The sequence below is a fragment of the Arachis hypogaea genome, chromosome 13 (assembly GCF_003086295.3).
Source record: "Arachis hypogaea cultivar Tifrunner chromosome 13, arahy.Tifrunner.gnm2.J5K5, whole genome shotgun sequence".
Taxonomy (NCBI): Eukaryota; Viridiplantae; Streptophyta; class Magnoliopsida; order Fabales; family Fabaceae; genus Arachis; species Arachis hypogaea.
This window is the reverse complement of record NC_092048.1, coordinates 115373189-115389757: the sequence shown is the minus strand read 5'-3', so window position 1 is coordinate 115389757 and position 16569 is coordinate 115373189. Positions and strand designations below refer to the sequence as shown.

Genomic DNA, 16569 nt, shown 5'->3' with positions numbered 1-16569 from the left:
ATCCAAGTGAACGAGATTAAATACACTTCAATTAACTTAAAAATGAACCGAAATTAGTTAATGATTGCGACACGCAAATTTAATTTGACAACAAGCAGACAAAATAACTGAATTATGAACAAAAATACATCCAAATCAATTTTAGATCATTTAAATAAAAAAAAAGGAAAAAAAAAGATGACTAACATCAATGATGAAGAAAAAAAAGAAAAAAAAATTGAAAAAAAAATGTGCGTACGTAAATTAAAAAAAAGAAAAAAAACACATGATAAATATTTCGAACTCTTTGTATATGATATTTTGTTTTGAGTGAAAGATGGCTGAGTTTCAAACTCTATGAATGTGATATTTTTCTTTGAATGAAAGATGGTTGGGTGATAGATATATTTTTTTGCACATTTTTTATATATAATTTTATATATTAAAAATAATTGAAAAAAAATCATAGAAAGAGAATATACAAAAAAATATTATATAATTATAATGATTGAGGATCTTAATTTAACTTTTTAATATTTAAATGAATAAATTAAAAAATAACTAAAAGATAAAGGAAATGAGATAAATTTTTAATTATTTTTCATATAATTATATTATTTTACAATAAACTTTCTTTCTCTCTCTTGTTTTTAAAATAATGTTTATGCCGGTCTATCTATTTTTTTTTTTGTTATTTTTTTATGATATAAGAAATAAATTTTTATTTTTTTATCGATAATTTTTTATTTTTAATATAAAAAATAAAAAATATACCATCATTAATGGACAGACGAAATAAAAATGTATAAAGTGGGTAATCATTAATGGGCCAAGAAAGAATGGACCTGTTCATAAATGGACTTAAGAAAGAAATAGTAGGGCTCCATGATTGAAGGAGAGCCCATTTGGGATAACAGGTCCTTTGTTTATAATAAAGCGATCGATCCTCTTGGCTCGAATTAGGGTTTTGCGTGCTCCGTGCTGTTCGCTGCTGCTGCTGCTCATTCTCTCTGCTGCTTGCACCACGCACCTTCTAGGATTCACCAATGGCGGAACAGGTTCCATCATCGATCCACTCTCTTTTCAACTCGATAATCGCATCAACTTATTATTCTTTTCGTTTCTGAAGTCTCACACTTTCTACTACTTGTTCTGCAGACGGAGAAGGCTTTCTTGAAGCAACCCAAGGTTTTCCTCTGGTAATTCTCTTCCCTCTTTTTCCCTTTCAGTTTGTTCATGATCGGTTACTCCATGTGTTCATATTCTTAGTGGCTAATGAGCATTTTGGAATCTGTGTGATGCAGCTCGAAGAAATCAGGGAAAGGGAAGAGGCCTGGAAAAGGAGGCAACAGGTTCTGGAAAGGCATTGGTTTAGGGTTTAAGACTCCCAGAGAGGCTATTCAAGGTTTCACCTTCCACCTTTTTTTTTATTTATTATTTATTATCTCTGTTCAACTATTGAGTTTTAATTATTCTTTATTTAACTGTTAAATCCATTGTTTATAATGTAATTGCTTCTTGTGAATCACTATTATTGGGCATCACATTGATACATAATAATAGATTGTCCTTTCAATGCTGTAGCATGGTCTTATTTATCTATGCTTGTCTGTGTAAACTATTCATGGTGAGAGTATAGATTATATTCGTTAAGATGGTATCTTCCTTTAGGTTGGAAGTTACATAAAGTTTTAAGAGTGCCATTTCAATGCTCCTTATTTGTTGTCTGATCAAAGATGTAATTGATGTTGGAATTGTACATGGAATTTTCAGTTGTGTTTGTTGGAGTTACATGGACACTTTCACTCGTAGATGTGATTATCTTCTATGCCTCTGACAATAGTGGTTTGTCTGCTTGTTTCTAGGGACTTACATTGACAAGAAATGCCCATTCACTGGCACTGTGTCCATCCGAGGTCGCATTCTTGCCGGTACTTGCCACAGTGCCAAGATGACCAGGACTATCATCGTTCGTCGCAACTATCTTCATTTCATTAAGAAATACCAAAGGTGATCCTTCTTTTTCTACCTAGAGAAATGTTAGGTCACCCAATAAATAGTTTTCCAATTGCTTACTCGAATTTGTTTTGGTATCACTGTAGGTACGAGAAGAGGCACTCAAATATTGCAGCACATATATCTCCATGCTTCCGTGTGAAGGAAGGAGATCATGTTATCATAGGGCAATGCAGGTTGGTATTCGATTCTTCAATCTTGTGATCTTTGTGGCTTAGGAAAGTCTTTTCTGTCATTTATTTTATTGAATTCTTTTAACAGGCCATTGTCAAAGACAGTGAGGTTTAACGTGTTGAAAGTGATTCCTGCTGGATCGTCCTCTGGAGTTGCTAAGAAAGCCTTCACAGGAATGTGAAGACTTCTGCCGATCCCATTTCCCAGATATTAGATTTAGGAACTCGCGTGTGTGATTTCCTAAATTCGTTTAGGAGGGATTTATATTTGTATGCTTTTGATTTGATATTTTATTCCAGTCTCTTTTTTTTTTCCCACCCTCACAGCTGTGTTTTCAGTTTTGACTTTTGATGTTTGAAATACAATTAGTCCTTTAGTTTCTGGCAACCTCAGTTATGATGTTTCTTGGGTAAATTTATGGTTTTTGCTATAATGTTCGAAGTAAGTTCTACAAGAAGCATTAAGATGAGAACAAGTAATTAAATATCAAAACAGAAAAGTTCTAAATCCAAGTTTTTTATCTATCCAAGTCCATCCAAGATATTTATCTAACCAAGTTCCTTTATTCTTGAATTTTTTATTCCCTTCCTTCGCTTCTTTTCTCAATTTTTTTTAATTTATTGTATTCATATTTTCAATTTTCAACATGTGTTACTATCAATCAATACTTTGAATTGAACTTCAATTTAGGAGTGTTCAAATTTAAATTAATTCAAATTAAACCGTTCATCTAATTCAATCTAAATCGAAAATCAATTAAATTTTAACTAATTTGAATTGGATTGGATTTTAATTTTTGCAAATGGTTAGATTGGATGAATTTACTTTTTACAACCAATTCAATTTAATCTAAACCGTATAATATAAGTTATAATATTATTATTTTATTATTATATTTACAATTATATTTATAACATATTTAGTGTTATATATTTTTATATTTTTCATGTATTATTATTATTTAATAAATATTTTATATTCAAAATGTGATTTATTTATTTATTTTAACTAACTTATAATTTTATTTCTATTATTATATTATCGTTGAGTTTTTTACTCAATCGATTCAAACCGTACTGCAAACACTCTTACTTCAAACTCAGAACTTCAATTCATGTTTTATTCATGTTGAATATTATTGCTCTGTTTTGAATGAATTAATTGTTTAAATCACACATGAAACCATATTTTGTTCCCAGCTCTTTTATTCTCCGAAAAACAAAATCTCAATGTGGGTGTTGCTGGTGATGTGTGGTGGTTGTTTCTGTATGTTTTCCGTCTCTCTTATAATCCTCTGTTTAGTGTTTCCAATTTATCGATGTCTCACTGTCACTTCTTCAGTCATGCGTCTTTTTTACTCTCCTCAACCGCCTGATGTTTGGTTCTCTACTCTGTTGTTCTGGGTATGTTTAAGTTTTTTCACCCATTGTTGTTATGTCTTTATCGTTTCTTTATTGCGGTTCCGAATTTGCCGCAATGCTCAAATATCCAATAGAATATAGACAAGTGTTATTATGTGGGTCCAACAAAAATGAAAGCTTTTAAACGGAGTTAATTATCTCTTGAAGGAATGGACAAATGGCTTTTGTAAAAGTATGAGGCATTACTGTGCTAGCCTACTGAAAGTCTGAAATGTTTTAATTTATATTTAACTAGTGTTTTTATTACTTTGAAAGACTATTTAAGGGTTATCTTATTAAATAATTAAAAATATTTTTTTTAACTTAAAAAAATATAGATAATAAATTAACTATTTTTATTAATCTGGCAATACGTACAATATTAAATCTATTGTTTTTAATATGTCAGATTAAATTTTAATAATTAATAAATATTTATATATACACATTATATTTTATCATTTTAATTAATAAAAATATATAAGTTTATATATATAGTGTAACACCGTAGTTTTTCACATAATTAATTTAAAAATTTTTGTGATGATTTATTTATTATTATTTGTGATTGAATTTTAACACTAAAACTGTAAGACATATAAAACCCGGCTAACATATACGAATCTGTTAACATAGCAGATTCTTGTGTATAGTATATATAGTACAAAGTCTACAATTTTATAAATTTACTCAGAAGTAGCGCTTAATAACTGATAGTATTTAGACCTACTAAAAATTTGGTCGTTACATAATTATAATATTCATATTTGTTAAGGTGTAATTTTTTTATTTTTATCATATCTAAATTATAATATTTTTGTTTATTTTATTGAATGAATAATAAATCTAATTAAATTTTTTATAATAGCTAGATAGAAGACATAAACTATATATATAATTTTTTGTATATAAGTTATAATTTATTTATATAAAATTATAGATAATGTTATGTCATTTGAGCTAATCCTATTTATACTATACACAAAAATAAATATCAGTGATTGAGTAATATAATTTTTATTTAAATAACAAAATATAAATTTATTAATTTGTATATTTAGTCTTATTTTTATAGTTAGACACTACAAAAATTAGATTTGTAAAATATTTTGTAGTTATATTAACAAAAAAATGAAAATGAAAGGAAATTTGTGGTTCATTACAACCATCAAAAATGAAAATAAAATGTATTACTTTTGCAGACTAGGAAAATGAGATTAATGTACAAATTGATCATATTTTTGTATTCTTATTTAAATTAATAAATAGAAAATTTTGATTAAATAAAAAAACCTTGAGTACTGTTTTTGTATGGATACCTGGAGGGAGAGCTCGGTCTCTGGAAATCGACGCCGAGTTGTTATCTTCGGTGCCAACCTTTGAGCTTTGTGGTAATCCGAGCTTTACTCCAAGAGGATGTCCAATCGCGTAGATCTTTGAGCAAGAAACAGGGGGAGTGTACCTGCAAAGGCACTCCGAAACTTAAGTCAGTATTGAGAATTCAATGTATCATTTGAAGATAAAATATCATACCTTTATAGGTGAGATAAAATAGGTCGGTTATGTTTCTATTGATCATCTGAATTGAAGAGCAATTAATAGGTTTTAATAAGTGATAATGTTTGGTCGGACGTTTTTATTCCAGGATGTAGTTCGTTGAGTCTGATTGTAACGTATAACGCCGAGTTATAACGTAAAGTGCCAAGTTATAGTGCATAATGCCGAGTTATTGTATCTAATGCCGAATTATGATATCGGATTTGTAACGGCCGTATCATAGCCCCCAAGCTTAGCCTGACTATATTTTGATAAAGCAGGTTGAGCTTTTTTAGTTATAACTCGGCGATTTGAGTTATAGGTATGGAGCCCCCAGATCAACTTACTTTATTAAAATAATGAATAATTTGAATTTCAGACATGATTTGAAGTTAACGTGTATTGAAAAGTGTAGTAGTCTTGTCATTGATTGTGTCTTTGATTTTTCTAATATAATTTTGAACCGTTGATTTAATAGATGCAACGGTTAGGTTTTTTCATGGAACTGAATAGTTAATTTGAATAGTTGCTGAGACGATTTTGATAAAAGTGAATTGGTTGGACGAGAATATTGAGTTAGTTCACCGTTGTTTGGTGATTTGATTGAGTTTGATTGCGCATGTGTAAACGATGCGACTTCGATTTGAAGAGTTGTTGCGAATGGATCAGTGTTTGTACTTGTATGATATGTGATTGAGTTTGTTGACTGTTGATAGTCATAGTTCGGAATTGAAGATTGAGTTTGATTGCGCATGTGTAAACGATGCGACTTTGAATTGAAGAATTATTGCGAATGGATAATTGATTAAAGATCGTTGATATAGATCTGATGATAGTTGATATAGATTTGACAATGACTGATAATGATTGATATAGCATAGTATGATTGATATAAATCTGAAAACTGAGATAATAGACATAGATTTGAAAATAGAAAAACAGATATAGGTCGACGAATAGAGATAACAGATATAGGTCGGCAAATAAAGATGACAGATATAGATCAGAGAATAGAGATAACATGTAGATCGACAAATAGAGATAACAGATGTAGATCGAAAAATCAGATATAGATCGACAAATAGAGATATCAGATATAATTTGGCAAATAGAGATAACTGATAAAGATCGACAAATAGAGATAACTGATAAAGATCGGCAAATAGAGATAACTGATAAAGATCGGCAAATAGAGATAACTGATATAAATAGAAAAGTAGAGATGATAGATATAGATCGGCAAATAGAGATATCAGATATAAATTGGCAAATAGAGATATCAGATATAAATTGGCAACTAGAGATAATTGATAAAGATCGGCAAATAGAGATAACAGATGTAAATCAGAAAGTAGAGATGACAGATATAGATCAGAAAATCAGATAACATATATAGATTGGCAAATAGGGATAACAGATATAAATCGGAATATAGAGATGATTGATATAAATCGAAAAATAGAGATGACTGATATAAATCAGATAATAGATATAACAGGTATAAATTGGCAAATAGGGATAACAGATATAAATCGGAATATAGAGATGATTGATATAAATCATAAAATAGAGATGACAGATATTGATCAAAAAAATAGATATAGATCGGCAAATAATTATACCAGAGATGATTTGAAAAATAGAGATGATAGATTATTTATCGGAAAAACAGATATAGATTGGCAAATAAATATAACAGATATAAATTGAAAAATCGAGATGACAGATATAGATGAGAAAAACAGATATAGATCGACAAATAGATATAACATATAAATTAAAAAATTGATATGACAGATATAGATCGAAAAAATAGATATAGATCGGCAAATAATTATACCATAGATGAATTGAAAAATAAAGATGACAGATATTGATCGGAAAAGCAGATATAGATTGACAAATAAATATACCAGATGAATTGAAAAATAGAGATGACCGATTTTTTATCGGAAAAATAGATATAGATTGGCAAATAAATATAACAGATATAAATTGAAAAATCGAGATGACAGATATAGATGAGAAAAACAGATATAGATCGACAAATAGATATAACATATAAATTGAAAAATCGAGATGACAGATATAGATCGAAAAATAGATATAGATCGGCAAATAATTATACCATAGATGAATTGAAAAATAAAGATGACAGATATTAATCGGAAAAACAGATATAGATCGACAAATAAATATACCAGATGAATTGAAAAATAGAGATGACAGATATTGATCGGAAAAATAGATATAGATCGGCAAATAATTATCCTAGAGATGATTTGAAATATAGAGAGATGACAGATAATGATCGGAAAAATAGATACAGATCGGCAAATAAATATACCAGAGATGATTTGAAAAATACAGAGATGACAGATAATGATCGGAAAAATAGATATAGATCGGCAAATAGATATACTAGAGTTGAATTGAAAAATAGAGATGACAGATATTGATCGAAAAAGCAGATATAGATCGGCAAATAAATATACCAGATGAATTGAAAAATAGAGATGACAGATATTTATCAGAAAAGCAGATATAGATCGGTAAATAAATATACAGATGACAGATATTGATCAGAAAAGTAGATATAGATCGGTAAATAAATATACCAGATGAATTGAAAAATAGAGATGACAGATATTGATCAGAAAAGCAGATATAGATCGGCAAATAAATATACCAGAGATGATTTGAAAAATACAGAGATGACAGATAATGATCGAAAAAATAGATATAGATCGGCAAATAGATATACCATAGATGAATTGAAAAATAAAGATGACAGATATTGATCGGAAAAGCAGATATAGATCGACAAATAAATATACCAGATGAATTAAAAAATAGAGATGACAGATATTGATCGGAAAAGCAGATATAGATCGGCAAATAAATATACCTGATGAATTGAAAAATAGAGATGACAGATATTGATCGGAAAAATAAATATAGATCGGCAAATAATTATACTAGAGATTATTTGAAAAATAGAGAGATGACAGATAATGATCGGAAAAGCAGATATAGATCGGCCTTTTTCTGGCCTTAATGATTTACTATATGACCTTTGTTTACAAAGGTGCAGGTAAGTTTGAAACCATTAGAAGGAAATAGGGCCTATAGAAAGAAGGGTGTTTATTTCGAGGCCCCACGGTGGGCGCCAATTGTTCTTGTATGGATACCTGGAGGGAGAGCTCGGTCTCTGGGAATCGACGCCGAGTTGTTATCTTCGGTGCCGACCTTTGAGCTTTGTGGTAATTCGAGCTTTACTCCAAGAGGATGTCCAATCGCGTAGAGCTTTGAGCAAGAAACAGGGGGGAGTGTACCTGCAAAGGCACTCCGAAACTTAAGTCAGTATTAAGAATTCAATGTATCATTTGAAGATAAAATATCATACCTTCATAGGTGAGATAAAATAGGTCGGTTACGTTTCTATTGATCATCTGAATTGAAGAGCAATAATTAATAGGTTTTAATAAGTGATAATGTCTGGTCGGACGTTTTTATTCCAAGATGTAGTCCGTTGAGTCTGATTGTAACGTATAACGCCGAGTTATAACGTAAAGTGCCGAGTTATAGTGCATAATGCCAGTTATTGTATATAATGCCAGTTATTGTATATAATGCCGAATTATGTACAATAACAAGATAAAATATCATACATTCATAGGTGAGATAAAATAGGTCGGTTACGTTTCTATTGATCATCTGAATTGAAGAGCAATAATTAATAGGTTTTAATAAGTGATAATGTCTGGTCGGACGTTTTTATTCCAAGATGTAGTCCGTTGAGTCTGATTGTAACGTATAACGCCGAGTTATAACGTAAAGTGCCGAGTTATAGTGCATAATGCCAGTTATTGTATATAATGCCGAATTATGATATCGAATTTGTAACGGCCGTATCAAGTACCAATATAAATTTTTTTTATATTATTAATATATTATGGTTAAATTTTTATTATCTCCTGCTCATATTACTTTTATTAATCATTATACGCTAATGGAGTAACTTAAGATTAAAATTTAATTATAAAATTACTAAATTATTATTATTTTTTATTTTTAATTAACAAGAGAATACACCTAAAAAAAGTTAGAATAATTATTTTAAGAATAAAAAATACCAATTATATCAGTATTTAATAATTAATTATTTATTAAAATATATTGTGTAAAAACTAAATATAAAAATGCTTAATATATTATATTCAAATGAAAAACAATAATTTTAGTGGTCAGAAGCCTTTTCTATAAACGAGAAAATGAAAATTTATATTTGTTTTGTAGTCTGAATTTACATAATAGTTAAACAAAATTTTAAATATTAACAAAGAATATATAATAATCTTGGAAAGTACCACACCATCCAGTCAATTCACACTCGCTGACGGTAGTAATTAAACTCCGTTCAAGTACTGTGTATTTCGGCAATTTCGGTATCAAATTCTTAGGCACCGAAAAACTCACCTTGCACAAATCTCATTTGACATCCTTTGAATTTCACGAAAAGATGAAATCCTTTGAATTTGTAAGTATTTGACATCTGGACTTTGAAAAATTTTGAATAACTTAAATATAATAGAATAACTTAACCAAAATAAATACATTATGCAAAAGGAGTAGAATAAAAAAAAAAGACAAAAAGAAATTTAAAAGCTAATCGAAATTCATTTTCCTCGGATAAATAATACCTGATTATCTAAACATAAAAAAAATTGGCAAAGCGAAAAAAGATGTATCATAGGAAAAAAATTATACTCCTATAACTTGAAATTAAAAAAAAAAGATTAAAGATTGTACAAATTTGTCGGGATATTTTAAAATATTAGCTTAATTCATCTTTAAAGGAAGAATACACTTGTTTTCAGAAAAATTGTTTTTGTTAAAAACAATTTCCCCGCAATACTTTGTGGTTAAACAGTGAGAGTAAAAAAAGGGTTAAGGAATGAAATTTTAAGTTGTATTTGTTATTATTATTATTATTATTCATATATATACAAGAGGATTAGGCACTCTTACTCTAATGGACATATTCTAGCTAACAATCTATATACAATAAAATACCTCAGGAGTACTTAAAAGCATAACATGAAATAATATTTTATTACAAGGTAACTTACTATATAAAGATGTGAAGTCATAACATGATAACTTTTTAATTTCGAGAGTGATCTCTCTTGGTATTGTTTGATAAAAAATATTATTTATTGATATTAATTGTTATATATATTAACAGTGTAAATTGTCTATTTAATTAAATGTAAAAATAATAGACATTCATGTCAAGGAAATTAATAGTCAAATAAAAAAAATACTTGTAAATGAAAGATTTGGTAAACTCACATAGTAATAATAAAGAAAGCATTTAATGGTATTTTTTAATGATATAATTTTATTATTGGTGTAAATTTAACAGAATATTTAGTTCAAAATACAAACAAATCAACAGACAAATTATTTGTTTTAATGGATTTTAGTAAACAATATTTTATCACATAGGAAAATATTTAGTTGATTTTTGTAAACAATATTTTATCACATGGAAAAATATTAATTGCAAAAGATTATTTTGTAGAATGAAAATTTTCTAAAGAAAAATAGTAGAGATAACGTGAGCTAACAGAAAATGATAAATGGTATATAGAGTTTTTTTTTTTTTTTAAATAGAAGTAACGGTAGTGAACATTTTACCAACAAAAAGTAAGTGGTGGATTGAACTATCTCTGAGTTGAGGTGGCTGGAGTAATTTAAAAAAAAAAAAATAAAAGATCTATAAGCATATAAATGAAAGAGCAGGTTGGGTACTTTTTTTTTCCTTACTCTACAATTTTTTGCCTTTAAGCAAGTTGTGATCATCAATGCTTTTTAATAGGCAACAACTCAAATTGATGATGACAAAAACATCTTTTTATTATAAAGATGTTTTATTTAAAAGTGTGATTTATTTATTTAGTCACACTTTAAATAAAAACAATACTTTTATAAATATTAAAATTTAATCATCCAATCTATCATTCAAAGGTTAAAAAAAAAATTTTCACATAAAAACAATTATAAAGTCTTCATTGTAATATCCACCTTCTTAATAACCTATGTATAATCTGAAGTAAGCAATAAACATGGTATAAAATAAGATAAACAGATGATATAGGTTAAATGAATCAGATGGTCAAAGAAAGTAAACTGTGCACACAAATAACAAATAAGGCAATATATTAAGTTGCTAGAATGAATCACCAAAAAAACAAAGATTAAATTATTTTGTTTGCAAAAGAGTAAAAGTACATCGGATTGATTGTTGTATTATGTCAATAGGAAATTTAAGCAACATGAATTAACGCTAAAAAATAGAAATGAAAGTAACCAAATCAAAAGAAATCTCATTAGGAGAAGATAATCATAACAATCACATGCAATTACTGTGAGAAAAAAAAAAGAAACGCATTTATTAAAAGACAATATTAGCAAAATAGCAACTGCATGATTTGACTGGTGGTAGTTAGCTTCACATTTAAAAGATAGCTGACAGCATAATCATTCAGAAGAAATAAACGTAAAAACAATTAGAATAGATAAACAAAACATTAAACTGGACGGAAGATTTATATACATAGAAGGAGAAACTAAATGAAAAAGCATGTAGAAAATAGTATTTTAAGTAAAACCGAAAATGAGCCAATCAAAGTAAGCATTATGCAAAAGAGTGAAAGATAAACATATATTCATAATAGAAAATGTATATACACAAGGAAACATTGTATTCATTGCAGTTGACATGGTTAATATTGTCTTAATAAAAAAAAGAGAAAATAATAGACCATTACATAAAAAAAAAATTAGACGCGACAAAAGAGACAACATGAAATAGTAAAGATAACATAAACAATAAGGCAAAAAACATTACATCAAATAATAAGTGCAAATATCACTAAAATCTGCGATAGCCATAAACAACTTTGAAATCAACAACAGATTGCCATCGCATGCTACCAGCATATTTTCGAATCCATTCAATCGTTGATATACTACAAAAATGAATCAAAGAAAAAGGCCTCCCATAAGACGGATTGAAGAAATCAACATCTCGAATGGAATGAATCATGCCAATTAGGTGAGATCCCAACAAGATTGCTCCAATGTTGATAGTTGCAACATGCAACCCATACCTTGAAGAACACTATAAACAATCAGCACTGAATGCCAAAACAAGATTCTCAACACATGCTGAATTAATAAGCTCAATCTTATCCCAAGAATTCCTTGCAATGGAATAACAAACAACAGAGAAGGGTTTCTTGAATAATCTGCCCACACTATTTAGTATTTACCCAAAAAATTGTGTTATCATACACAACATATTGATCAGAAATCCTATCAACAAACAAGGGTGTGTGACGAGGATCACTCCAGTGAAAACTCCTCGAATCATATACATGCATATCATACCCCTTAGTTAGTAAGCTACTCTTTATCAAACAAACAAAGTGATAATCATAGTTTTGAATACATGCAACATAAGCATACACCGAAAAGCCAGGACGGTGATTTAGGGGAAAACCAACAAATCTAGGATCGACGACCTCATTCAGAAGAGCAGAAAATGGCTTCCATACTAACAACAACGGATGACCTTGGGCAGAACCAAAAAGCGAGAACCACTGACATTCAACGGGATTGGCCAAAGGGATCTCGCTGCGAGTTTGTAGATCATATAAAGAAAGCCTACCATGATCGTCATCATTCAGTGGATTATGAAGGTGGATGACAACTGCATCACCTCCCTTGATAACATAATACTGGCACATATTTTCTTCAAGAGTAAGAAAGTGGTACCAATCTCTAGACATGCATCTTCCTCTCGCTATGGTTGCACCGTCAGATAGTAAAAAGATCTTCAATATAATATCCGTTGGAAGAACACGGACCACATTATCAAAATCAGTAGGAATAACCATCGATGAGTTTCCTATGTTGATGTCAGGAATGTTTAATAGAGAACTAGTACTGGAAGAAGATGCACTTCCATCGGAACATTTGTTACCGGAAAATGTCAAAGGGATTTTTTGTGATGACGAAGAATGAGACATAATAGGAGGATAATTTTTGGGTATGTGAAAAAGAGAAAAAACAACTGGGGTATTCTTTTCTGTGTTGGAAGACAAGTTTGGAGAAAGAAAAACTGTAGGCTTTAGACAAATAATCTGAACAAAGATGAGAGACTCTAACAACACTGATGAAGAATGCTAGGTAAACAATGACTATTTTGAACAACATGAACAATCACCAATCAAATAAAAATACACTACACCTTAATTTAATGCTACTAATTAAATTTATGGTTAATTTACTCTTTTAACCCTATTAATTTACATTATTCACACATTGTTAAAAAATGTTGTTGGTTACCTATACTTTTCCAAAAAAAATACACGGAGACAATCATTTCAACGTGTAGTTAAGGCCATAAATAGTGAAACGCAACCAAACTTTGAAAAATGAGCAACAGTAGTTCTGCCTTTCGTTTTCCAAGGTAGTAAAAAAAAAGTGGAAACTCAGGTGTAGTCGAATTTATGTGAAGTTGATACCTGAGAGTCGTTAGATAATTTAACTGATTTGACTAAATTTCCATCTAACGAGTCTCATATATCAACTTCACGTGAAGTCGATTTCACCTGAGTTTTCACAAAAAAAAATAATTTAAATATAGAGAAACAGTTTACCAAAAAAAGACCCGAGAAAATTTTAATAAATGCTTTTAAAAAGATGAGTTAATTATTAAATAAAAACAAAAATTTTATAATAATTGTGAGCATACTTTGGGGCATGAAAAAACAATATAGCTATGCATCAAGATGTTAAATAATTTATGAATCTAAGATATCAAAGCGCGACTATAGCCTATACTCTAAAAACGATAGATTTCAATATGCTCACAATAAAAAAATTATTACACTTTACCAAAGCCTACAAACCATCACATTGAAGTCAGTCGACATAACCAAAGTAGTTTATGGGAAAAATAATGCCACACATCGTTTTCAATATCTTGGGATAAGCATTGTAAAATTACTTAATATAAAGAAGAACATATTTAACTTTTATAGTTAACGACAAGCATTATAAAATAGCTATATGTGTTCAATAAAACCCCTAGTAGAAATATGGATGGAGTCTCACTTGGTAAAGAGAGTTGTAGATTCGTAAAAAAGAAGAGGAGCATTGACTCTTTCTATGATGTTATTAGTCAAGAAGAGCTAATCCTGCAATCTTTCTAAAGCAAGAAGCGAGAAACTTGACTTTGAGAAAGTGAGAAAGAAGGTGCTTGTTGCCGCTTTCTTTTTTTTTAGTAAGTAAACTTCTTTTGTTTTATAAGGTGAAAGGTTTCTATTTTTATAATTATTATAGCGTTAGCGCTTTAGTTTTCAATAAGTTTAGGCTTGACTAATAACATAGAAATTTGGAATCAGGGTGCGCAGGTTTGGAACCCTATACAAAGGGCCTTTCCTTTCAAATGAAAACTGCCTCTTCCTGCTACGAAGGCCTTGCACGAAACCAACCCCCCACCCCCGACCCAATATCTTTCAATTGTATATGTTACTGCCTATTTTGAAGTTGGGCATTTCTTTGGAGAAATTGATGGTATGGTGCAAAATCTTCCTCTCCCAACTGAGGTTGTGATAAGCCATTTTTCGACATCGTCATACTCTAACCCTTGAGAAAAATTTCCTGCATAAGTGTCTCTTTCATCTTCAACAATCATATTATGCAATATATTACAAGCTCTTATTATGTTTGCAAGCTTCTTCTTTTCCCAAAAGCGCATTGGACCACGTATAATTGCAAAGTGTGCTTGCAACACTTCGAATGCTCGCTCTACATCTTTTCTTTTCCCTTCTTAATATTGTGCAAATAACTTGCGTTTCTCCCCTTGTGGCTTTGAGATTGATTTGACAAATGTGGCCCATTCAGAATAAATACCATATGCTAAATAGTATCCCATAGTATAATTATTACCATTAATAGTATAATTTACCTCCGGAGCACGGTCATTTAGAATATCAACGAACACTGGTGAATGATCTAATACATTGATATCGTTATTTGAACAAAAAACTCCAAAAAACGCATGCCATATCCAAAGGTTTGAAGATGTTACAACTTCAAGTACTATGGTTGCAACCCCACGGTAACCACTCATCATGTACATACCTTTCCACGCCTTTGGACAATTTTTCTATTGCCAATGCATGCAGTCAATGCTACCTAACATGCCAGGAAAGCCACAACCCTCCACCATTTGTAGCAGGTGTCGTACATCATTTGAATTTGATTTTCGCAAGTATTCATCCTCGAACACCGAAATGACACCTTCAACAAATTTTTCCAAGAATTTAAATGTAGTTCTCTCGCCTATGCGCACATAATAATCAACAGCATCAGCTGCTACGCCATATGCTAATATCTGTATCTCATTTTTGGAGTGGTGACAGGCCTCTTTTTCCAGTTTCACCGACCCTCTGTTGGAAATATGGATAGACATTTGAGAGAGCGTCTACTAGAAAATGTCAGCATTATACATCGGCTCATCTGCAAAGTAATCTTGAAAAAGGCGATCATGTCCTGCTTCTCGATCTTTGTTGATCCATCTACGAGGATTTGGGATAGAGCTTCTATCGATATCTTCTTCTGAATAATCGAATAAACACTCATAGATCCAATTATCCATGAGTGTATTATCTCGCCATCTTCTTTTACCATACAAAGCCTCATTAAACATATCATCAAAATTTCTAGCCATATCTTGAAATGTATTTTTTAGTATTCTTTTGAGATGAGAAACTAGAGTTGAAATGGAATTGTTGAATCATTGATAGGTGATATTTATAAATATGTCCACAACAAGTAGCTACTTCTCAACGGCTAGTTTTGCAACGGCTACTTTAACGACTAGTTTTTTCTTGTCTAAGTTTAAAACGGCTAGTTTTGCACGCAGTGGCTACTTAACGGCTAGTTTGTTTTTGTCTAAGTTTAAAACAACTAGTTTTGCAATGGTCACTTTCTTAAACATTAACGGCACAATAATATTGACTAATTTGAAAAGTTACATCACAAATGAATAAAACAGACTACATCACATACCAGTAATATGCAATAAAAATAAAACATACTACTTAACTCTACGAATACAAGGAACCATTAAGTAAACTACTTATTGATTATTTTCTCACATGCAATCTCATGAAGCGCTCGTCGTTTTTCACTCATTGTAGATGTATCAACATTAAGTATTTGCATATCCATTTCTCTTTCTTTTTTCTTATTCATTAGTTCCTTTTCTCTAACATTCTTAATATCATCCATGAGAGATAATTTCTTAATAACTGATGATTTTCTTTTGCCAAGCTCTTCAGACATTTGTGCTTTTTTATTACCTTTTCTCTTGCTCTTTTTT

General features: G+C 30.1%; 1 protein-coding gene across 1 annotated transcript; it reads left to right on the top strand.

Moving 5' to 3' along the window:
- The first annotated feature begins 807 nt into the window (after positions 1–807).
- LOC112732807 (small ribosomal subunit protein uS17) lies at positions 808–2556 on the top strand. Its single transcript, XM_025781608.3, has 6 exons — positions 808–1037; positions 1138–1178; positions 1284–1384; positions 1845–1989; positions 2082–2171; positions 2257–2556. The coding sequence occupies exons 1-6, from the start codon at positions 1026–1028 to the stop codon at positions 2348–2350; spliced, it is 483 nt and encodes a 160-aa protein (XP_025637393.1). The 5' UTR covers positions 808–1025; the 3' UTR covers positions 2351–2556.
- Positions 2557–16569: the final 14013 nt, after the last annotated feature.

Bases quoted from the DNA above. Each gene is read 5' to 3' on its own strand.
- LOC112732807 (XM_025781608.3), top strand. The intron at 1,385-1,844 runs GTTTCACCTTCC...GCTTGTTTCTAG, and splicing joins TCCCAGAGAGGCTATTCAAG to GGACTTACATTGACAAGAAA. The intron at 1,990-2,081 runs GTGATCCTTCTT...GTATCACTGTAG, and splicing joins TTCATTAAGAAATACCAAAG to GTACGAGAAGAGGCACTCAA.